Source organism: Botryllus schlosseri, chromosome 14, assembly GCF_051294905.1.
Source record: "Botryllus schlosseri isolate E-star chromosome 14, Bs_hap1, whole genome shotgun sequence".
NCBI classification, from domain to species: Eukaryota; Metazoa; Chordata; class Ascidiacea; order Stolidobranchia; family Styelidae; genus Botryllus; species Botryllus schlosseri.
In genome coordinates this window covers 10,476,299-10,502,088 of record NC_137249.1, presented here as the reverse complement: position 1 = coordinate 10,502,088, position 25,790 = coordinate 10,476,299, and the positions used below count along the sequence as shown (strand labels likewise).

The 25,790-nt window shown below is 41.8% G+C and overlaps 1 protein-coding gene across 3 annotated transcripts in view; it reads right to left on the bottom strand.

Moving 5' to 3' along the window:
* Positions 1-1,660: 1,660 nt before the first annotated feature.
* Positions 1,661-25,790, bottom strand: part of LOC145455473 (ankyrin and armadillo repeat-containing protein-like) — a 37,203-nt gene continuing 13,073 nt past the window's right edge. Inside the window, exons 12-31 of one of the 3 annotated variants that reach the window (XM_080333450.1) lie at positions 25,321-25,514; positions 24,639-24,746; positions 24,453-24,567; positions 22,555-22,605; positions 21,069-21,270; positions 20,801-21,018; positions 20,142-20,297; positions 19,956-20,078; positions 19,730-19,899; positions 17,383-17,583; positions 16,110-16,283; positions 15,903-16,056; positions 12,943-13,107; positions 12,086-12,195; positions 11,665-11,787; positions 11,447-11,605; positions 11,267-11,384; positions 8,724-8,861; positions 8,478-8,664; positions 1,661-2,946 (exon numbers count right to left, since the gene is read on the bottom strand). In XM_080333450.1, the coding sequence (XP_080189576.1) occupies positions 2,922-2,946; positions 8,478-8,664; positions 8,724-8,861; positions 11,267-11,384; positions 11,447-11,605; positions 11,665-11,787; positions 12,086-12,195; positions 12,943-13,107; positions 15,903-16,056; positions 16,110-16,283; positions 17,383-17,583; positions 19,730-19,899; positions 19,956-20,078; positions 20,142-20,297; positions 20,801-21,018; positions 21,069-21,270; positions 22,555-22,605; positions 24,453-24,567; positions 24,639-24,746; positions 25,321-25,514 (2,891 nt within the window). In that variant the 3' untranslated portion in view covers positions 1,661-2,921. Of the gene's footprint in view, positions 2,947-8,477; positions 8,665-8,723; positions 8,862-11,266; positions 11,385-11,446; positions 11,606-11,664; positions 11,788-12,085; positions 12,196-12,942; positions 13,108-15,902; positions 16,057-16,109; positions 16,287-17,382; positions 17,584-19,729; positions 19,900-19,955; positions 20,079-20,141; positions 20,298-20,800; positions 21,019-21,068; positions 21,271-22,554; positions 22,606-24,452; positions 24,568-24,638; positions 24,747-25,320; positions 25,515-25,790 lie in introns of all 3 variants that reach the window. The other 2 variants (XM_080333449.1, XM_080333451.1) reach the window with 2 other exon arrangements.

Here is a 25,790-nt window from a genome sequence, read left to right as displayed (position 1 = left end):
CATGCAAGACATAGTACAATAAGCTATACGAACGTTACTGGAAATAATACATTTCCGAAGTCATGATCATCCTACAACATTGCCAAGAAGTGCAATGAAATCTGTATCGTCGAAAAAATACAAAACTATCTTTAATGTGACGGAAAACAGACATTATATGTTCCTTGTGGTGGCATAAAAGGTACATATTTGAACGTTGACACAGTGCATTCTGATGTGACGTCATAATAAATGATACTCGAATACTTGACTCGCTCGAAGCGTAATACGTGATTCAGAATCAAATCACTCAGGTACTCGATTTTGCCCAGCCTTATGACTCAACTCGAGTCCGACTCGAGTCACGATTTTGTGATGACTCGACTTGACTCGAGTCCTTTTCTCAAAATACGGAAATGACTCGACTTGAGTCGATCAGTGTATTGACTCAAATTGGACTCGAGTCATTGCGCATGACTCGAGCCATAAGTCATATGACTCGAGACTCGGACGGCCAAGACCGGCATTTCATTCTAATTTCAAAGAATAGTAAATTAGCCTAATAACCAGACTATTGGGATTTCCTCTATTGGTACTGGTACTTGAAAATGCGACCAGAAACTGCTAAAAGTGGGGAAAATCAGTATATAAATGCAAACCATTCGATATCACCAAACAGAGTTATAAAATGCGAATAGCTGGAAACTCACCAGTCAACACGATGACTTCGATTAGGACTCGAATCATAATACCATATTTTTACAGCCAGACTGTTCAGAGTCAAGTGTACCTGTTTGATGCTGGTGTGATCAGACTAGATGACCTTCACGGTCTTATCGATCATTCCTATCTCATGCCGAATACTGTGCACGCATATTTTCTGTACCACCATCACTGCCGTTTGTTATGTATTTTGGTTCGATGAAAATAAAGACTCTCTCTCTCTCGACCCTCTGCTCGCTGACTTGGACTCGGTGGTGAATTGAAAATGATTTTCGACTTGACTCGAATCAAAACTATAAAACTAAGATTGACTTGTGACTCGGAGCGTTGCGACTTGCTTGGTTACAAGTTGCAAACCCGGACAATGGACAGGTAAGTACACTGTAATATTTCAAGAAAACCATAAATTGAAAATTAGAAATCAAAATCAGAGCATAGAAACATTTGGCAAAATTTATTATAAATATTATATGACCGGCATTTCGCTTTAATTAGTCTAATGCAGTGATTCCTAACTTTCGCGGCAGCTCCAGAAGAAAAAAAACAGGCCGTTTCCCGTGCATTTGTGCCGGTATCCACCGGTTGCCGTTTGATTAAATATATCCGGCTGAACATTCGAACATTTGCGCCCCTTTGTTATTTTTTCCACCCTGCTTCTTAATTTCACTCACTGGGGATATCCCCCACGTTGTGAACCAATATCCCAATTGGACAACGAGGACTATCTAGTTGTCTAAGTCTGGTCCTTGGCCCTGTCATGTTCTCTGAATCGCATTGTGTATGCATCGATCGAACGAAAATATACAACCGATATATTTGAATATTTTTACATTTGCTAACTTTTAGAACATCTAAATATCACACAGCAAGAAAAGCGATGTCAACATTTTCTGTGTTTCAATCTGTTTTACTAAACCTCTGTTTCCTAAATGATTATAGAAGTCACGCAGAAACAAAATTAACAAAACGCATTTGATAATTTATTCAATACTTACAACGCGAGAGACAATTAACAATAATCAAACCAATAAATGCGGACATGAGGAATTAGTACATGAGAATGAGCATGACATACTAAAAATCTTACAACAAAGTGATCATAAAAGATAAAAAAACCGCAAAAAAGATTTCATAAGCGCGATGAATTAGTGCTTTAAAAGAAATAGTGCCGGCTCGCATGCGATAGTTTTATTCAAATTCAATCTAGGGGTGATTAGTGATTACCACCGGAATTAAGATTCGAGCGAGGATACCAAACCACATCGTCGCATACGTATGCAGCGATGGTCTTCATCAGTAACGAAGAAGTATTTCTCTTTTTTCAGAGTATATTCCAGTAAATATTGCCTATACTTGCGCTACTACTCAAGGTTATGTTTTATAGTACTTCACTTCTACTTGAACTGAACAGCTGTTTAGGCAAAACCAAACTTATTTTTCTCCCTTTTCATTTTGAAAACTAGAAAGTATCACTTTTATAAGAGAAATTGTCACACGAATCGCGTCGAATAGGTGCCATATCACGGTAACTGAATGTATTTTCAAAAATTGTTCCTATTGGCATTATCATTAGTTATTAGTCGGGAAGGTACATATCTTTCAATTGCGAGAAAAACCACCTCTGATTACCTGCTGAAAGTAGGGCCGACCTCGATCAAATCTACTATTTGAAACGACTTACTCGAGTAGTCCTACTGTTCAGACCTTTCAATTTCTAATTCCATTGAAGATGTTTTGCTATGTATGCGAAATTATCACTTCTACGTGTATGCCTATAGCTGACTACTTCTACTTCTACTGGAGTAGTACTTTGATCACTTCTGCACATACGTATAACTTACTTATAATGTAGTGCCGAAAAGAAATACGATAAAGCCAGTAAATTTGAAGGGATGTATTCCCTGTAGGGTTGATACCGCATCATTAATGAAGTTTATCGCGCCTTTCTCAAATATTATGAGGCAGGGTATTTTCCAGTTGAGTAAAAAAGTTAGTGATAACGGATACAAAAACTGAAGAACACGAGCGTAGAATATAGGCTTATGGAATATGCAAAAGAATGTGAAAGACTCGCACGCGCCCAAATAGGAAATATTCGTGTCACAATAAGTGCAATACCGATCCAGAAGCTTACAATTCAACGAATGCCAACTTTCCGCAATATATCCTTGAACGCGGGCGAATGAGACATGGGTGTCATTCGTCGTGGTCTTCCCGTATCATTTCGTTTGTAATTCATTGTTCCTGCAATATTAAAATCCAAGACCACGTTGTAAAATGTAAACTAATATAAACATCAATGAGTGAACATGAACAGTGGAAGATGGAACAGGCCAGGCATTGGTGTTCACTCGGCCAGCGAGATGGAACGGTTGGGTAGACGCTCAGATGAGGGCACGAGATCATGTGAACTGTAGACTACAGCGCTACACTATATAGCCCAGCCGTTAAACATTATTACTATGTTATCTAATAGCGAGTGATAGCAGCATCGAATATAATTTACATTCGATAGTAGCAGCATAGTGTCCTATATGGTGTCGACACAAGCAAATCTCACGCCTCAGTGAAATTGTATCACGTCACAATTTCCATTTGGCTACAGGCAATTTGACGGTCATTTTTGACCAGCTTGCTGAGCATTAAATTTGGTGAAACGGGTATCAATCGAAAGCTGACTCTGCACTGATGACGAAAATATAAATCTTATTCCGCTCGTGGCCCTGGAACTCCCACAATCAGCCTCGAATTTTTCATTGTTATGGAGATTGGCATTGGGACGCAACGATGCTGTCTGGCGAAACGAGAGAGTAATTCTATCGTTTCGCCAGACAGCATTGTTGTACACTGTACAACTGTACATTAATATAGGCTATCACTTCATTGGAAGATAGGGTTGGAATTAGCAATATGACGTCACATGACGTCACGAGGTTCACGTTCGTGTTCACACAGAACCTTTCAAAAAGGTTCGCGTTCACACGAACCTGAACCTTTCAGAGGTTCACACCATCCCTATTGGCGAGTCCCCGATCGCTCGGGAGCAATTAAATACGCCGCTTATCAACGCGTATTACGTAACCTCGGCGACGATTTGCGAAAATCAAAATGTCCGAGTTGCTGTGGAATCTGCTCTATATTGGCACCGATTTCAGGTTGTTCAAACCTTTCTGGTCTTTTACAACTCAAGCCTTGACACACATCTTCTGATGGTTATGTTTAAGTACTAGCCGAATCCAATTACGCATGCACCGATGAACGAACAATCGCACATGTCTGCGGACATTCGATGTCATTCAGTTTGGCGATGTCACTCTTTAATCACATTCGCTAACTTTAATCACAATCGCTAATCAGCCTGCACCTAACGGCATCGTCTCCAAGCCATCGAGAGAGAGGAGACAACGCATGCTAGGCCCGAAACGCGATAATTGGCCAGCGACGATATCTTTCGTACCAGGCCTGTTGCAGATGTGATTGTGAAGGCAAGTGATTATATCGTGCGCGCCAATGCAGATGCGATAGTGCAGGCTAGCGATGGTATTGTGCGCACAGGGCCTACTGATGATGTGATTCTTCAAGCCAGTGAAACTAGGCTCGTTGGAGACGCGATAAATCAGGCAAGCGACGATTGCCGAGCGCACGGCAATCAATGACATAATTTCGCGATCATCTCGGCTGGAAATCACGTCGCGTTACATTTTGCACAGATGAATCTCGCTAATTGGCAAAACGCTTCTCGCTAATGGGTCGCGCGCAACGGGTTACCTCGCTCACATAAGCATGAGCGTGTAATTTCGTTAGCGTAAATACATTGCGATTTGATCTAAATAACACAATCGAGGTTTATGCCGATACATACCAAACCGAATTCTAGGTATGCCGCATCTACCCAAGTAAATGTCTAGGTATGTCTGGCAAAACTTGTATACCCAGGTTCGGAGCCTAGTCTATAGTGGTAGCCACTGGGAGTAGTATCGAATGTAATTTACATTCGATAGTAGCAGCATAGTGTCCTATATGGTGTCGACACAAGCAAATCGCACGGTTCAATGAAATTGTATCACGTCACAGTTTCCATTTGGCTACAGGCAATTTGACGGTGATTTTTGACCGGCTTGCCGAGCATTAAATTTGATGAATCGGGTATCAATCGAAAGCTGACTCTGCATTGATTACGAAAATATAAATTTTATTCCGCTCGCGGCCCTGGAACCCCCACAATCAGCCCCCAATTATTCATTGTCGAGTAGATTGGCAGTGTGACGCAACAGAGCTGTCTGGCGAAACGTGAGACTAGCTCAAGAGCAAGGATGCGGCCGAGCGGCGAGAGTGGGATCAGCTGACGTGACGGCAATAGCGATGTGCAAACGCGCCACAGAGAAACGCTGCGCTGTTGATACTTTTTCTATGCGTTTCGGTACAACCGAGCACACACCAGCCTTTCCTTGACTTGTAAGGGTAGAACTGGGTCCACAGAATGTATTAGGGCCCTACCAATTTTCGCGCAATATCCTTCAGCTGATAAAGATATGTAGGCTACGTCTAAGTAGTCTACATTGGATATGTCAGATTATTATGATATCGATTGCCTTAGCCCGCTTGTTGCGTAGAACTCCAGAGACACGTCGCGCTGTTGATGGCGGGTGTCGATACTTTCTATAGTCGCTTTTATGGTTAAGTGTGAGCAAGGATCATTGACCATGAGCATACATTACAAGCTTTTATTTGATCCGTATGGGTAGGACTTGGTCCGCGAATGCAGCAGGTAAAATGTTGATTGTTGAATAAAGTTTAACAGCAGGAGTGTCGAATTAAACTGGTATCGCTGTCGCGATTCAATCCGTTACTAGAAAGCTTGCGGGCCATACCTGCCAAATGATTCCAAAATGTTACCACCAAATTCATACCTTTGTTTTTCACTGGAATATATCTGATATCACTATAAACGTTGACGTTGGAATTTGGTTTAGCATTTTTCAATCACCAAATAGCGTTTTTGAATGCCGGGGACCTTTTGCGTCAAAAGTAATACAGTGGTATCGCAGATATTTGAATTATATTCATCCTGTAGCCTGTATATATATTCCTAATGTAACTTACGTAAAACGGATTTGCAGTATTTTTTTCGCATCTGTGAATAACTGAATTTCCATTGTCCATTCGGCCCAACAGAGTTTGCACTTTTTCGCCTTCTCGGAATTTGGCAAGGTCATCGACGTGGTGCTTATGGGGACTAGAGTAAAAACTCAACACTGTAGTTGTATTACTACAATATGACGCGAAACAATAACTTCATATTGTTAATTTATTCGCTAAAAGCTTTTCGACTAACTCTCATCGGTAGCAATAATATCTACAATATGATATATTTACATTATCTAAATTTGCTGTCTTGAGTGAATCTTATTACTTGAAAGTATATTTTTCTTACTAGAAATATCTCTAACAGCTGAAGGATTGCACGAAAATTGGTAGGGACCGAAAATACATTCTGTGGACCCAGTTCTACCATTACAAGTCAAGGAAAGGCTGGTTTGTGCTCGCTTTTAGCGAAGCGCATAGAAAAAGTATCAACAGCCCTACGCAACAAGCGGGCTAAGGCAATCGATATCATAATAATCTGACATATCCAATGTAGACTACTTAGACGTAGCCTACATATCTTTATCAGCTGAAGGATATTGCGCGAAAATTGGTAGGGCCCTAATACATTCTGTGGACCCAGTTCTACCCTTACAAGTCAAGGAAAGGCTGGTGTGTGCTCGGTTGTACCGAAACGCATAGAAAAAGTATCAACGGCGCAGCGTTTCTCTGTGGCGCGTTTGCACATCGCTATTGCCGTCACGTCAGCTGATCCCACTCTCGCCGCTCGGCCGCATCCTTGCTCTTGAGCTAGTCTCACGTTTCGCCAGACAGCTTTGTTGCGTCACACTGCCAATCTACTCGACAATGAATAATTGGGGGCTGATTGTGGGGGTTCCAGGGCCGCGAGCGGAATAAAATTTATATTTTCGTAATCAATGCAGAGTCAGCTTTCGATTGATACCCGATTCATCAAATTTAATGCTCGGCAAGCCGGTCAAAAATCACCGTCAAATTGCCTGTAGCCAAATGGAAACTGTGACGTGATACAATTTCATTGAACCGTGCGATTTGCTTGTGTCGACACCATATAGGACACTATGGTAGCAGTCTACTGAACGCCATTTATGGCCTAGAGAGCGCCGCAACTTGACGTTACACGGTCATCAGGGTAACACTGTAACAGCGCGGTAACATATGGCGTACATTCGCCTAATACTTGGGCTAGTACTTATTACTAGGGCGATTTTTTTTTGACATGTCAAAAAAAGTCAAAATTAGGTCAAAATTGTAGCGTTAGGTCAAAATTTGTCAAAATTGTTTACAAAATCAAACATTTTTTTACCTCTACATTTCGTTTGTATCGTAGATTTTGCGCTGTCTGTGAACTTATCATTTGATAATTTACAGCTTGTAGCCTACTTTATAGGCCTACCGTTGTAAACGGCCCATCGTCTGCTCATTGTGAATCATAAACGGTCAAATGAAACAAATAGTGACATGGTTTTATGGTCAACGTACCGCAATATCCTAACTGAAGCAAGACTGCTTGGGCATTGCATGGTTCTTACATCCAGAAGCGCAAGCTGAAAAATTGTGATATAGACAACATTGTCAGAATGAAGCAACACGGTGCAGCACCAGCAAGCAGTGTGCACACAACTTCAGTGTTGTCAGCTAACAACTGCTGCTGTTGAACGTTCTTTCTCCAGTCTTGGCAAGCTACTTAGTAAGAACAGACACTTTCCACCCGACATAGCACAGTGGTATAATCCGCGGCTGCAACACCAATGGGTGTGGGTTCGATTCCGACCAAGGTCGACTTCATAATTCGGATAGCTAAGTGTTGGAGGTTTACCTAGGCTCCTCCTCGCCACCTCATCCGCGTAAGCGGTGTCTTACAAAAAAGCCTAGAGGTGGGCCGTGCTATATGTTGGCAGTTACGGAAAATAATGAAGAATATCGGCCTGGTGTAAATGACCACAGTAGTCGACAAACACCATGAATACCACAAAACAAATACTTTCTGCCCGTGAATGTAGGAAAGTATCTTTCGTTGTACTACAACAAATTTTAATTATTCCACCATAATACGTAATGTAACTACTGCAATTCTTCATAGGGCCAGATTTCGTTAAAATGCTATTTTTTTCATGTAAAAATTTGTCCGTTTTTGAGCCAAAAACGTTCTTTCAGGCCAATCTAATTTGTAAGGACAGACAGTTCCAACCAGAAATGAAGATAAGTAGTCCAATTTTAACATTATGTGGGAAAACACCTAATTTGCATACGTGAGGTCAAAATTTGGTCAAATTTCAGTTTTTTTAGGTCAAAAAAAGTCAAAATTTAGATTTTTTAGGTCAAAATCTTCCGTTTTTTAGGTCAAAAAAAAATCGCCCTACTTATTACTTTCCAGTCGAGAAGCAGGATCTAGCTAGATTGAATAGTTTTCGATTTTCAATCTATAGTTGACTCAGAGGCCTACGATTATGCAATATGCATTATGCATGTCACTATCGAATGTGACTATAGTCAGTGAACTAATGAAAATGTCACGACTGTCACGTCCTTCACTGCACTATTGTAGCAACCAAAAGTTAATCTCGCTGCATTTCTCCGATAAACATTCATTTCTTGAATCGGTTTGTTGAATCCAAAGTGCGTCCATATATATACCGTACATAACGTACCTATTTCGGGGCCATTCCTTGGCGATTGGCAATCCGACAGCGCACTGCCTTTTATACTCGGCTGCGAATTCGTCGCTAATTTTGCCATCTTCACCAAGATTCCGCACCAGCGCGTCGTACAAGCCTTCAACGGCTCTGCAGGCAGAAATCAGCTCGCGACTCGCGACTCGGTTGAACGTCAGATATCCTGTAGAAATGAGGAATTGCCGAGCGAAGCAATATTTCGACCCGACACAACGCGCTTGCCTAAGGCCTGACACGCAGCAACTCTGACCGAGCCGTTTCGCGACGTGATGAGGCTCAGGAGCCTACCAACTGCCCCGATTGTAACAAACCCGTCTGCTATACCAGCTCGCGTGTGGGATAAGCCGGCGATGCATTGAGCTGAAATGAAAATACCGTTAATTAGTCATACGGGGTCAGGGACATCCGCAGGGTGGGATATTCGGATGAAAATCCGAAGGAACAATGAAGTGATATAGAAGTAATTGTGACGTAATCGATAGAATCGACATAATGATGTCCGCAATACAAAGTTTTGGTAGACCGGGTGGACAAGTGTACCCTTTCTGTTTGACTATGCCACTGCCTCAGTGGCTTAGGAGTCGGGTTACCATACTTTGAGATCCGCAAAAAGAGGACACTTTTCAAAAATTCTGAAAGCTTTGTCTGGCCAACTCTGACGTTCGCTGCGTCGGAGTCGAGATTTTGATCGCATTTTAATACTTTTCTACAAAGAGTGGACAATTCCCAGAAAAGAGGACATTCAGGCGTCCTTCGAGGACACTTTCAATTTATTGAAAAAGAGGGCATATGGTAACCATACGTAGGAGCATATGCTACCGGTACTGGCTTTCGTTGAAAATGCCGCTCGAAGTAGACTTCAGCAAATTTTGAAATCTTTTCTTAAAAATAATGTGATGCGTCTCAGAAGTTCTATATTCCTTGAGATAAAAATGAAAGACAAAAAATGGAGAACAAATGTATTAGGCAAATAAAATATCAATAGCCTCCTCAAAATTGGACTTTTCGGGCTTTCACCGAAGCGAACTAAGCGACAATATCTTCAAAATCAAGTTATTGAGCGTAGAGCTGATAGCCGATCATCATTCATAGTAGTAGTTCACGTAAATACGACCTCATCATTTTGAGCTGTGAAAAACTTCTCACAGTTCGCAATTGAACACCAATGGTAAGATGAAGTTTCAGACACGAGCATAAATATGGTGTCGAATCAATTAAGTGTGGTTTAGCTAACCACTGTAAGCATCAAACTCTGTTACGGGCAACATATTGTCGAGAACAATCACCGATTCCAGTCTGGACTCGTTTGTTTGTTTGTTGTTTTATGGTCATATTTTCATCAGGCCAATTTTCTTAATTATTATTCCATAGCTGCCGACTTGTAGCACGGTCCACTTCTAGGCTCTTTATAAGACACTGCTCACACGGATGAGATAGCGAGGATGAGCCTAGATAAGCCTCCAACAATTAGGTAGGAATTCTAGAGGTGACCTCGGTCGGACTCGAACCAGTCTGTATCGTAACAGAATAGCTCGTGATTAGCCATCTCTCCGTGCTGTGTGCACCGTGCAGCCTCATTTTGCCGCCCCTTGCCGCTGACGTAACAGCCAGAACCGTCACTGCACTGCCCATGCGACTGCACTGCCTATATTACTGAAAACCTATTGCCACATCAAATAATCCCCTATAGTCATTGCGTAGTTAATGTAGGCCTATTACTGGGTGTCCGGACAATACCGATAAAACCATTACCGAGAATGGACACCACCGAGAATGGACATTTCCGAGAATGGACACCACAGAGAATGGACATTACCGAGAATGGACATCACCGAGAATGGACATTACCGAGAATGCAATATATGCAATGCAGGCATGTTATGCATATGCACAGGTCGTGTGAGTGCATCACGGCGTTGCCTCATTCGGTATCGATGCTCAGGTATAAATTTCTCGGCAACGTCAGTTCCGGTAAGCTATATTCTTGACATTGGCCATTCTCGGTAATGTCCATTCTCGGTGGTGTCCATTCTCGGTAATGACCATTCTTGGTAATGTCCATTCTCGGTGGTGTCCATTCTCGGTAATGTCCATTCTCGGTAATGTCCATTCTCGGTAATGGCACTCTCGGTAATGTCCATTCTAGGTAATGGTTTTCTCGGTATTGGTATAGAACCCTATTACTGTGCAGCTAGCGTGGAGAATATAATTATATCTTTGTTTGATCGTTCATTGCCGCTTCTAACATTTTGAGATTTAAGTAGGGTTACCATATTTTGGAATCGGAAAAGGATGACATTTTTACCAATTTTACCTGTAAAGGAGTACGAACTGTCAAAAAGGAGGACATTTAGGCGTCCTCGTCGACATTTTCAAAAACATGAAGGAGGACAAATCTTCCTAAAGGAGGACGTATGGTAACCCTAGATATAAGAAGACCGCAAAGAAGTATGGCCAGGATTGGAATCGGCAGCTAAGCGCTAAGCTAAGAAAACTCTGTTAATGTAATAGTCACCTTTGACAAACTCAACGTAAATATATATTGTAGGCATAGTTTTTGTTCAAAGTTACATTGAGATGAGACTAGCCCCGCCGCCATCATGTCTATTTGAAAGGCATCAACTAATAATAAGGCAAGACATTGATTCAGCTATATTTATGGCACAATTGTGATGAAGTAAATAGAATCGAGTTTAATTGAAATGATCGCAACGGAAGCTCGAGACTGACTAGTCGCGCTATAACTCCTTTCTCCATTTACTTACCAGTGACAATCAACACCTGGTCATCTTCGCTGCCCAATAACTCTGTTAGAATAAGAATTCCTCTTGCAGAAACGTCTTCAACGTTCGCGTCTGTTATCACTTTGCATAATATTACCATCTGAAAATGCGTTTTAGTGTTAGCCACGGATTTAGAACAGCCTCAACGATATGCGCCAAAACCTGAAACGCGGCATTTGCTCTGATCTGATCGTCAGGGAAGGAAAGTAAGTATTCCAAAAACTGAATTCGAACGCCGCCGAGCAAAAGAATTTTACGTTGTTGCGGTGGCCGATTGTACGAGAATACTGTAAGCGTCTGGATGGCTTTTTGCTTAACAAACTTAAAGCATACTTGGTCAGTCTTTATCAACACGGAGTGTCCAACTCAAATTTACTAACCTGGTCGCTGGAATTCATCAACTCGAGTACCAATTCATATCCGAACGAATCGTGCCGATTCAAAATCTCCTCGTTTTTCGGGCATCCAACAACCGTACATGCTAAGCAATGAAGCAACTCAACCTGTCGATAAACATAACAGGTGACCGTAAATAGTAGTACGACTGAGAAATCGACTGATAAATATGCGTCTTGGCGTAGCCTTGCCTCTCCCCTCCAAAAACACATATGTGACATATAATAAATAATGAATTTTAGACTTTGGCACTACGCCGCAGTATGTTTTTCACTGCGTCATAAGTCATAACTGACTGACGTCATTATATTGATAAAAAAATTCGACCCTCCCGAAATTTTCATCCCTCCTATTTTCATCCAAGCTACGCGCATGGTCGTGGGTCAATTTAAGTGCGAAGCCTACCTGCAGACTTTGGTCGTGTGTACATTGCCAGACCCGTTGCAATAGTAAGTCGAGAGTCCCACACTCTGCAATCATTTCCTGGACGTATCGGTTGTTTAGAAGAGCGATGCCTGAAAGTGTTAGGAAATGAACACATCAATTGTATATCGATATCGGTTGTTTAAATTATGTTACATGACTTCCAAACTTCCAAACAAAAAGTAGCGCATCGACTTGTGGCAATAATATTTATGTCCGAGCAGTAGAGTATAGTAGTGTGTTCGCCATGAATTTACTTGTTCATGGTGATGATAACTCGTGTTAAAGTTCGCTAAATCAGATAGTGGGAAGGGTATATTAGCATCTATACTGTACGCTCATTATAATGGAACATGATCAGGGCCCATTGCATTTTGGGGGGGCCAGAGGTTAAATCCGAGTATTCGAATCCAAATCCAAACCAACTCTCTCGCAATAGGAGAGACCTAAAACGAGAGAATAACTACGTAGTTTTCGCAGCGAGTAAGCGGCTGGGCGTTGTGGCGCGCGTCTGTAATCCAGTTACGATAGGAAGCCAGGAGTAGCGAACGGATTGAGGTTGGGAGCGCTGTGTCATTCCGCTCTATGCTGATCGGGTGTCCGCGCTAAGTTCGGCGTCAATATGGTCTTCCGTTGGAAGCGGCGGAAGACCAGGTTGTCTAAGGAGGAACGAACCGGGCCAGGCCCGAAAGGGAGCAGCCAAAAGTTCCCGCGTCGCCCAGTAGCGGGATAGCGCCTGTGAATAGTCGCGTTGGCGCAGCCCATCCGATACAGTTGGATCTATTCGTCTATTTTGCATTGTACGGCAACCTCTTATGCAACTACATTTATATACCAACCTATGCACATGTCACTGAGAGCCCCAATGACTGCCATGACTACCGGTCTAACCGTTGTTTCCAACCTGAGAAGTCTTATAAGATTGGGCACCATATCATCATATTCAACCAGCTCCTTCTGTCCGGAACTGCTCATGTGCGCAATCGCGCCCACAGAGCGACATCCTGCAAAATACGAATGTAAAATTGTACAATGTACACATAGTAGTATAAGGTGCAAGAATCATCATCATCATCATCATCATTGGTTTATTAGCAATTTTATCAGTTCAATACACCACAAATGCGATACAATAAAAAGATAGGAATCAGACACCCACCTGACCTATAGGGGATGTAAAGAGGAGGCATGCACAGTGTAGGCTACACTGAATGAAAAGTAAAGAAGATAGTATAGAAAAAAGTCCGGTAATCTTGAGGATGGACTAGTATTCATTTAGTAGTAATTGCTTGTATTTCGACTTGAATGTGGACATGCTCGTCGACTGTCGGATGGCCGGCGGGATACTTAGGTCAAAAAGTCCTGAGATTACTTTTATTTGATGTAGGCCTAGCAGACAGGATGTTACTTATTCCCACCAGGTTGAGTACGTATTTTGGCTACAATACATCACATTTCTCATTGTACTAAAGCAGGGGTGGCCAACCTTTTTCCTATTCACGGCCGCATTCCAGGGTATATTCCTTATGAACTACCTGGACGCCAAATACCCATGCTCAGGCCGTGTTATTTTTGGCATATGCCAAAACTGCCAAAAATAGCTTATTTTTGGCATTTTTCAATTTTTATTTTTGGCAGTTTTGGCATCGACCTCTAAATAGATATTTTCAGACTCGAATTAGTCATAAAAACGCTTTATTTGGGTCAGTTTATCAATAGAGACCAACAAATGTGCAGGATCCACTTGTAATCAGTACCAACAAACAATAATAAGAAGAAAAAACCTCGCGATTACATAGGTTAATAATATCAAACGAAACCACAAAATGTGCAGTATCCATTAGGAATCGGTGCCAATAAGCAGAAAGAATGAGAAGCCTAACAAACACGCTCGACACCTGATTGTTACAGTTTTTGAATAGACTTAAATTGTTTGCACTGTAACAGTGCTCCAAACTCAGGTCAGCAAAGTTTCTCCTGAATTAATTTTTCACCCAACGAATCTGGGAAATATCGGCATCAACAGTAGCCGTTGAGGGAAAGAATGTTGCCAGTCCTCCACAAAAGGTTTTCAGAGCTTCAAAATTTCGGCAGAACCGGCTTCCAAGCATCATGAAAAGTGATCACTGCGCTAGTGCCATCGATCTCATCGCGGAAAGAATTTTCTTCCCGATACTTTTATAGGAGTTCCCTGTGTTGTCTCTCAACACATTCTATTTTGTAGCACGACCATCCCATCTCCGTCAGTCTACCGATATATTTTAGGAGGACTTTTGTCACATCAGATGGCTTTAATATTACCAACTCACATGGAAGAGTCCTGGGAAGGTTAGCTTGTTTAAGAACATTAACGCAACAAGACTGTGTGGCAAAACGAGACTGCAGCTCAGAAATAGCCGGACTGTTTGTTGTGTCACAATGTTCAACTCGATCACAATGCAAAAATCGTGGTTGAATTTGGGGGTTCCAGATCCATGAGTAGAATACAATTTATATTTTGGTAATCAGTATAGCGGCAGCTTTCCATTGCTACCCGTTTTATCAAATTTAGCGCTCGGCAAGCCGGTCAAAAATGGCCGTAAAATTGCCTTTGGACAAATGGAAAGTATGACGTAAACCAAATGCAGTCAGCCGTTCAATCTCGCTATGCCCGCACCATTTAGGACACCATGCTTTCTCCCCTAATGGGTGGGCTGGACCTATAGAGTAAGAAACCTGCCCTTCACACACGCTCTTCTCGCTTGTAATGCGGTCCTGTTAACACAACACCATGAAAGAGATACACTATTGGCAGGCCGTGTTATTTTTGGCATATGCCAAAAATTAGTTATTTTTGGCATTTTCAAATTTTTATTTTTGGCAGTTTTGGCATCTGGCTCCTGAAATGCCAAAAATAACACGGCCTGCCCATGCTAAACTGTCCATGTCCATTTCCGGTGAACTCCGAACTAATATATTCATTCATATCGGCCTACTATACGCACCGAAATAGCGAGTTGTCATGTTATCGGATCAGTTATGGTCGCTCGAAACGCGAATTCTTTTTCAGATAAACGAATCACATTCACACATTACTATCAAACATTTATCCTTTTTTAAGCCGATGTGATTAGATTCACCGGTAGAGTTGATGGAGGGGGTGGTGGGCAAGTTATAAATTACGATGCATCTTTGGGTGGGCCAATTGATATTAGTCACTTTTTTGCATGTTGTAATTTCTTGACCTCCCATCAGGATTGTCGGTATAGTGGAGAGATATTGGGAACGATCAAAGGTACCAGAAACAGATTTCTGTCGTGAGTAGCACACGATTCCGAGTTGGTATTTATATGTGGGGCACATCACGTTCCTCTGTCGTTTGCCCCTGGGGGAATCATAATGCAAAGGTCGCTCCTATAAGTCGCATTGAATCGCGCGCAGCGCAAAGAAAACCTCAAGAATAATTGAAATCTCACAAAAATTCGGGAGTCAATTCGTAAATTCAATTTGCGTGTCAACCGCCGTCAACACTTACTAATTGAATTACGTGTCCACGGCCGCATAAATTTCCTTCTACGGACGCAGGTTGGTCACGCCTATCCTATAGTGATAAACCATGGGAAAGTTGTACGTCCGATCGGATATGGTACAGGGTTATTAATATATCGATTACGATCATATTACATCACAATGATTCTAATTACGACTATACACTAGACTAGCAAATACCTACTATCGCCAGCAGTGATTTCAGAATACTATATTCTACGCCTGATATCTACTCGAATGAAAGTCGTATATAGCTCACTACTGAGCTTACCAACTAATTGCAATGTTTCAGATTTGGAATTAAGCATGTCTTTTATTTCCCGGAATCCAATTTGGCGCGCTATCCTCCGCTGCTGCTCCGGGTGTTCACCGGCCAGCGCCCACAGAGCACACGCTCCCTTTTCTTTCACAGAATCGGCGAGAGCCTGAATGACCATTCGAATATATGGCCGATATGTATTATTCGAGACTACATTACCGAAAACATGGTACAGAGCGCTTCCGCTACTTGTTCTCCTTCAGCCTCCTGCTGTGCTTGGAGATTGCATTGGCATATTGCTTCTATTGCAATAGCGGCTTTCACTTTAGCGTTGAAATTTCGGCCTCTTAGCATGTGTACCAGCGGCCGAAGAACTCCATTTTCTATGAACGTCTTCTGAACGTATATATTTTACATTAACGCACGAGAGGCGCTCAAAGTTGCTACTCAAGTAGAAGTAGAAGTAGCAGTAACGCCGCAAGTTTCTACACAATTACAAGTAGACATGAAAAATTCAAAACTACTTCAAGGACTGGAAAGGACTGAAAAGTACTCAAGTAAGTAGTTTCACGAATCAGATCTGGTCAGGGGTCTGTAGGGCTGGTCAAAATGATTCGAGTACTCGGACACTAATCGAGCAGTGATCCCAATGATTCGAATAGACTAGAGAGAGATGATTTTTTCGAGTAGGCATACTGAAATTTTACGCTCCTCCCAAAAACAGTTCGTTTCTCAACGAGAATTATAGTTTTGATACTATTTTTTCACTGTGGAAGGGTGTAAATCTCGATTGGTCGTGTCTCAACGTACGAAACATGTCGTATACAGGGGTGTCAAAAATACGGCCCGCTGGTCGCATCCGGCCCACCAGACGATTTAGTCCGGCCCGCAAATGAGTAAATCGGAAAATGCTTGTATTATTCAGCACATTTCTAACGAAAGTTGAGATTTCAGGTAAGAAGTACTTTGACGAAAATAATCTCTCAAAACAGTAAGTGTCGAACATTTTCATAGACAGCATTATAAGCATCCGTCGCCAGTTTTGAGTTTTCATTCCAGTCACCATCAATCCACATTGCCACCATATCCCAGGAAGGCAAAAAAGTGAACACTGAGCTCAGAATGTTTTGGAATTTTTTTCGTCTTTGCGAAACCGGAGTGTGTACTGCTCGGTATAATGCATAATATAATAGTTACATGGAAAATACAATTCAAATATCTTTTGATGCACTGTTGTAAACCTTATTCTGACCCAAAAGGCCCTAGACCTGGTCTCCATAGAAACCCGAATATTCATTTTAAAATAATGAGTAATTGCATCGCCAGCGTTTGCAGTTAAATCTTTGTATTCCTCGCAACGAATAGCCTACGCAAGTGCAACACCACATCATGACTAAACGGCGGGCAGAGCATTAAAACATAGTCACTGGAGTAAGTAGTGCAGTGGAAATCCTTCTTGGATACTCCAAAAAATACAGTACAGTAGGCCTACCTGATTTTCGTTATTGAATCGACATATGGCCGCGATAGCGCCGGCCGCCGCAGTCGGAACCGCTTCGTCTTTCACGTACAGTAATTCCACCAGGTCGTGCACCGCACCGCATTCCACGATTTCGTCCTGGATCTCGCTCATCTTCCCGTCTTGGCACACGGACTGCAGAGTCTGAAGTGCGTTCACCACGACGTCGGCCACCTAGATTAAAACGAGTGTAACGTCATAACCAAACAGCTTTTGACATTTGTATGACTGAAGCCATTCTGGCAGAGACTGCTGCACCAACTCAATAAGCTGCATGTAGTGCCAATTGCGCGTTTATGTTTTAAGTTGCATGATCTTTCGTTTCTTTCCGGTTTAATCATTTGTTTGAGTGGATCAGTTCGGTTTACTAGCAATTTCTATCAGTTCAATACACCACAAAAATGCGATACAATGAAAACGTAGGAAGATGTCGAAAAGACTTGGAGCAGTATTTGGAATCAGACACCCACCTTGGCCTAGGCCAGGGTTGGCCAACCTTTTCAGCCAAAGGGCCACATCCGATTGACGAACTATAGCGCGGGCCACCAGCCGCGCGAAGCGCGAAATTTTTTTGAAGTTCATAGGTCAATAATATTGTCTCTTGACTATATTGCGGGCCTGCTGTATTTCGCTGGTTTAAATTTGCGAGGACTGGGCTACGCGGCGCCTGGACATATCGATATCGAAAGCTGCGACCAACATGCGTAAATTGATTGGTTGGTTTTGAGGTATCCATGGTGTTTGTCGACTACTATGGTCATTTACACCAGATCGATATTCTTTATTTATATTCCGTAACTGCCGACTTACAGCACGGCCCACTTCTAGGCTTTTTGTAAGACACCGCTTACGCGGATGAGGTGGCGAGGAGTAGCCTAGAAAAACCTCCAACACATGGATATAGGAAATGCATCGATTATTTTATGCCTAGCTTTCATAGTCGACGGTCTTACTGCGAGCGCAAACGCAAGGTCGCATATATTGAACGACACTTTGTCTCGTAATCGCGAATATAGTTAGACTCAATCTGATACATTAGGCGTTCAATCATTTTCACAAAGAGGCAACAATATCAAAAACAAGAAATCAAGTGACAACATGTTGCGCGAAGCTTGTCCAAAATTTTTACATTTGATAAACCCATCGCAAATTATTCTGCTTTATTGTAGTGTACGAATTTCTACCAATATGTGACTGGCTGATGGATCTGCCACAGCGCCGGAACTGATATTTTAGTCATCACATCTCAAGTGCCAGACACTAATCAAATTTTTGTTTGGCCTTGCAAGTTTACAATCTGTGCAATCCATTTTGGTGATATCAGAAAATTTCGGAAATTACTTCGCGGGCCACTCAAAACCTTCTCGCGGGCCACATGTGGCCCGCGGGCCACGGGTTGGCCGGCCCTGCTAGGCGATGTAAAGAGGGGGCATGGACATGGACAATTGCACACTGAATGAAAGTAAAAGATAGTATAATAAAAAGCAAGCGACAAAAAATGCGTTGGCATGTCACGGGAGTAGGGCTGGGCATAATGATTCGAGTACTCGAATCTGAATCGAGTAATTATTTTAATGATTCGAGTCGAGTACCAAAATACGATTTTTTCGAGTACTGAAATTATACGCTCCTCGCCACTGAAAGTTATTTTATCGCCGAGAATCATGGTTTCGATACTATTTTCCGCCGTGGAAGCCATGAAACCTTGATAGGCCGTATCGCAGCATACGAATCATTGTACAAAGCTACGAACGTTACTGGAAATAACATATTTCCGAAGTCATGATCCTCCCACAGCATTGTCACAAAGTGAAATGAAATCGGCTGAGTCGAAATAATACGAAAGTAAAAGTAATGTGACGAATAACAGGCATTATATTCTTTGTGGTGGCATAAAAGGTAAATATTTGAAGCATGACATTTTATATACTGTTATTACGTCTTAATCAGTGATACTCTGATACTCGACTCGACTCGAAGTATAATACGTGATTCAGAATGGAATCACTCAGGTACTCGGTTTTGCCTAGCCCGACACGGGAGGCGAGATCGATAGGTCAGGTGATCTTGAGGGCGGGCTAGTATTTATTTAGTAGAAATTTCTTGGATCACTTATAAATAAATCCATAATTGAACACGATCAATTTTCGCACAACCAAATACTCCTATATGCGAATATATGCATAAATGTGGGGTATACATGATCAAACTCATACAACCAAATACTCCTATGCGAATATAAGCGTACATGATCAAAACTTCATACAACCAATGAACCAAATACTCCAATGCATAATTGTACAAGATTCACTCGACTTACATCGGTATCCAGCAATTTCACAAGCGGCATTATCCCCCCTGCCTTCGATATCACGTAGGGATTTCCGTTGACGTGGGCGAGGTCGGAAAGGACTACGGAAGACCGGGACTGCAGTTCGCGGTCTCGCGGGGAAACGCATTTCCCTCCCGGCGACAGCAACTTGATGAGACCTGCGTACACAGTTCAAGTATAAATTCGAGTGGTGACATAAATAACGACTCCTTACTTGAAATGGCTCCGGAAGAAGAAACCTCCTTCCTGATCTCCAGATTCTCCGACATCAGACAAATTACAGAACAGGCCAGCGAGCATATCGGAATACCGTCTTCCTCCAAAGCTTGGGTAGTTCCTTTAAGACGCACTTGGTGTGTTATGCACACGAGGAAAGGTATTCACTGTGTATTTTTGTTACCCTCTACGATCTCTTTACTTTCCAGAAGTGACACAAGCGGTTTGACTGCTCCTGACTTGAGCAAAGACGTCCAATGTGCGGGATTCCGGTACAGCACCATTTCCAAACATCTCAATGCGGCATCCTGGTGGTTTAGTTTTTCGGAACGCAGCATATCTCCAAAAATGAGTTAAGTTGGCTATGGCAGTGCGTAGGATGGGTATAGTGTGTTATTTGCAACGTGGTGGCGACGGTTCAAAACTATATACAGGATTTAATGTTCACACAGGAACGGACCAATATGAATGGGATCCATCAAAGGTTTTATATTGCCTGATATTTCCTGATACATTTTATCTTACCGCATGCCAATAAAAATAATTTATCAGCATGAGAATATTTTGCAGTGTATTTGAAAATGTACCATGCTTTATCGACTTTGCGATTTGAGAAATAATAGTTAAATAAGCTTTAAGTCGTTTAAAATTTCAAAAATACGGGCCAATGTAATAATAGAATGAGTTTGTTTGTTCCCGCTTAATTACCGGAGTAGATATTTATTATAAATTATTACTATCGGTCACCCGCGCCGCAGAATTACCGCTCATTCTGATAGTAATGTATATCGCTGCATCAAAGTAGCATCAATGACCTGACCAATTGACCGATTAGCATCGCACCTACTAAAATATCCCACACAGGCAAGCACTTCACGCCCGATTCCAATCTTGATATGAAATATTCCAGGATTCTTGTATGGTAGTTAAGTGTCGCTCTGTGTACAGCGGTGTTCCCGAGCGAATCGACGGCGTCATGTTTCGCGCCAAATCCCAACAAAAACCGAACACATTTCACGGAGCCGCCAGTAGCAGCCACCAGATACGGCGTGGAATTGTCGCTAAAGAAACAAGTGTCAAATTTAAAGAGACGAAAGAAAGAATCACATACTTTCCAGTAGCGGGTAAGTCCAGGAGGTTGCACTGTTTTCGTAGCAAAATTCTCAATACTGAAACATGCCCGCAGTATGCTGCGTGGTGAATGGCTGACCATCCGTTGTCATCACTGAGAATCAAACTCGCTTTATAAGCAATGAGAAGCGTGCAACATTCCGTTGATCCTGATCTGGCAGCGTAATGCAGTGGCGTAAGTCCTTAAAAAGTCGTCAGTGTTACGTCACAGGAATGTATATACGATGAAAGATATTGTATGTAAACGTGTGTTAATACTATAGATATAGGAAAAGATGAGTTCAAATCAACTATCGCGCTGCAATGATAGTGGGTATACAATACACACGATAACCATTCTTACTGTTATATTGCACTTCAATTCATGCCAGACCCAACCCCTCCGTATCACGATTTCACACAAAAGCCAACACTTCACAGCAATCTGTGACAATTAGGCACAGCAGGTCCAGACAATGCTTGGTAAGTTGGTGTAGCACACAATAACAAAGTCACAATGCTTTGCTTGGGTTTCCTGATAGCTTTGTTAATGCTCCTCGTTTTGAAGTGTGACATGAATAATAATACACTGTTACCGTATTCGAATGAACGCGTTCACACTATAAACCACGAACTATTCAATTTTGAATGTTTCATTTCGACACTAAAACACTACTGTTTAGTTGTTGTTGGTGATCAATTTCAAAAGTAGATAAAAATAACAAAATCAATCAGTTGGTGCAATGAGAATGAAAAATTATTCTCAATTAGTTATCGTAAATGAGACGAACAAGGACAGAAAGCAACACGAACACGATTCCGAATGATGATATGGCGAATGAGATGATTTCTAATAATTAGTAGCGAATTGATAAGGTATTCTGCACTGATCCTAAGTGGTGTCTTGCAAAAGCCTATAGAACGAAAGTGAGCCGTGCTACAAGTCGGCAGATCAGAAATAATAAGACGAAAAATCGACCCGGTATCATTACCAAAAGCATCAGTGCATCGATCGGTTATACTTCTGCTCCAGCAGTTTGAGAATGGAATAGGCTATTCAAATTTTGGGAGAATAATTTGATTTGTGAATAGATTTGTGACGGCATGACGAAAATCGTTACAATCACACTTGCATCACCATCGCAAATGTCGGGAACTGAATTCTTTTGTAGAGTTTTAGTCATTCTACGTGAGCATGGGGAATCGTCAAATACAAATGTGCCAGCACGTAATAAATGGTATATGCGTGGATACTTTCCATCTGCATATTTGAGTAATGGGCCGCATGCCAAATAACGATATGTATTTCTTTGATTCTACTAATGGGCGTAAATTTTGTGATTGCTACATCAACTTGAGTAATACCTACGAGCAAAATTCATGGTAAAAGAATGCGGTTTTGCGAAGAAATGAAGAATCGTTAATACCGAAAATCGTCACTCAACACATGAACACTGAACAGTGAACACTTTGCACACATGTTATACCAGTTTTCTCTTCCAGGTTTCCTTGCTGGATGCTGATGGTCACGTTTTTTTCTAGCAAACCAGATCAAATAAGTCGATTAAACAATGATCGTCTAATGCTGAATAGCATTCATTACCACTGCAGAGGTACCTATAACAGACCTGGGCAAACTGCGGCCCGCGGGCCAAATGCGGCCTGGGCGTGATTCTGAGCGGCCCGCGACAAGTTGCGGGAATTTAGAACATGAGGCATACTTATGAATGTTAGAAGGTAAACTAAAACCATAGGCTGTATAAAACTGAACCGACAATATGTTTATATGAAGCGTGTTTGTTTATATACCGTGTGTATGTGGTCTACGTACTCGTACAGATCCTCTCTTACTGATCATCTGTCAGTTTTGCTTTGCTTCGCATCCCAACTTCAATCATTCAACCTAACTTTGATGCACTGGTTAAAGCCCAGTAGAGAATACATTTCTCTCACTAAGCAAGACTAAAGGACACCTACAATCCTACATATCAGTTCATTCTACTTTTTGTCTGTACGAAGTGGCCGTTTGACAATCATAATCTGACATATCTTGGTCATTATATGTGAAATACGTCCTAGTGTCCTAATAGAAAGAGGTGTCTGGGGGCTGGTGTGATTAGCAAATAATTCAAAACGCTTCAAGCTTATCACTTTGTGATTTTATAATGACACTGCATAAATATTTTTTTGTAAATTAACCCTCACTTTCTCCATTACTTTAACATATCCAGTTACCCACTTGTCTCAACAAAGTCATTTACCACTTCCAATTAGAAAAGATAACACTAATACACCGCAGAAAATAGCTTAACTTTCGGTGGTCGCGTCGGTACGTAATATTCCTAGTTTCTAAGAGGTAACATGTGCATTGTGCAATAGCATGCGATTTCGACCGACTACATCATGTTTTATGGTTCCATCATAGTGTCCTATATGATGTCGACACAAGCAAATCTCACGCCTCAGTGACATTTTATCACGTCACAATTTCCATTTGGCTACAGCCAATTTGACGGTCATTTTTGATCGGCTTGCCGAGCATTAAATTTGGTAAAACGGGTAGCAATCGAAAGCTGACTCTGCACTGATTACGAAAATATAAATTTTATTCCGCTCGTGGCCCTGGAACTCCCACAATCAGCCTCGAATTTTTCATTGTTATGGAGATTGGCATTGTGACGCAACAATGCTGTCTGGCGAAACGAGAGAGTAGCTCAAGAGTGAAAGAGCCAGGCAGCATTGTTGCGTCCCAATGCCAATCTCCATAACAATGAAAAATTCGAGGCTGATTGTGGGGGTTCCAGGGCCACGAGCGGAATAAAATTTATATTTACATAATCAGTGGAGAGTCAGCTTTCGATTGATACCCGTTTTATCAAATTTAATGCTCGGCAAGCCGGTCAAAAATGACCGTCAAATTGCCTGTAGCCAAATGGAAATTGTGACGTGATAAAATTTCACTGAGGCGTGAGATTTGCCTGTGTCGACACTATATATGACACTATGGTTCCATAAATAAGGCAGGGCAAAATCGAATACCTGAATGATACGATTCTGAATCGAGCTCGAGTCAGGCTTCGAGCGGAAACAAGTATTCGCGTATCACTTAGTACGACGTCACACAAGTACGGATAATGTGGAAAGTTCAAACGTGTTCCTTTTATGCATTATGTGCTGCGTGCATTATGGCGTGATATTGAAAAGAATGTAAGCGTAATTTGGTGATCGGCTCGGCCTAACCATCGCACTTCGCAATACCGATTACTCACTTAGAATTCTATTCGTTTTTGAAAGTCGTTCAACACCTGGTACGTTTAAAATATGTTCGAAATAAGTGACAATTCCAATTCTATTTCTATCAATTTCATAACACGCTGCAGCTCACCTGACTTCACTTTGGGCGATCTCCTTCGAATATTAACAGATTGTCGTTGATTCAGCAGCAAGCCCAGGATAGCGGGTCGATTATGGAGAGCCGCATAATGTACGAGTGTCATACCCTGTATGGTGATGATAGAAATTTCCCATAAACAGGTAATCTTTGCAGGCAACAGCTATAGCCAACACTCACAGACATGTCTGGAGAAAAAAGAGTGTTTGGGTTCACTTTTCTCATGAGAGTCATGAAAGGCGCCACCAGTCCTCGACAAGCGCTCATCTTCAACTGCGCTTCCATTCCCTGCAACAAATCGCCAATTGCATTTCGGTCAAATCCGAACGAAATAACACATAATTACCATTAGGGTTGCATTTAAAACAAAAATCAATCTAAAATAGACATGTTTAAAACGTGTTTTTTTCTGTAGCCATGACATCATTAACCCGAATTTTGACGTCACAGTGGATTGACATTGAGGATTGAAAATATGAGACGATTATAGGCCCTTCGATAAAACAAGGCTTCTGTTCTGAGCCATGTCATAAGCAGAACAAAAATATTTTTAATCGGGACTACATCCTTATGCAGCATTTTTACAGTCGGCTATCATCATCATCAGAACACCCATTCCGTACCAATGATCTATATATCTACATGCTATAACTGTCGTACGTCGACCATATCGGGGGCAAATCGTCCATAGGCTCATACTGTATGTTTTTTGCACAAGTATTTCCACAAGTATGGCATAATTATGTAACGTTTGAAAAAAAACAATTTTTAAATGTCATTTTTTAAAACACTGTTTGAAACATGTTTTAAACAAGGTGTTTTAAAACACCATTTGTTTCAAATTCCACCCTAGTTAACATACTTTGTTCGCGAAAGCTTTTTTTGACCCAAAAATCTCTCTGAACTGCTCCGTAACCGCTAGATCCGACAGAGGCAGCTCCTTGGGTCGGAGCGTGGCCAGTTCTTTGTATATTGCGTGAAGCCAGGCGGGTTGAGGAGGAGATGCCGCGTAGAAAACGGCTAAAGGTACATGGAGCACATGGAATTCTTTGCCATCTGTCATGGATAATGACGGTTGATGTAGAAAGTGATATGTAGCGTGGCATTAGTATTTACTAATGAATACGTGGCATGAACGTACCAAAATTGCATGCGGCAGTAACGACCATACGGCCATAAAACAGCTTAGCGATGTCGTGACAACCTGTTTATAGTGTCTAATGATAGATTAGAAGAAACTCTCGATGTTGAATTGACAATTTATTCCCCAATCAAATGGGGTCACGGTTCAAAAGCAGGCTTAGCGTCCAATAGCTTTAAAAATCAGTCATG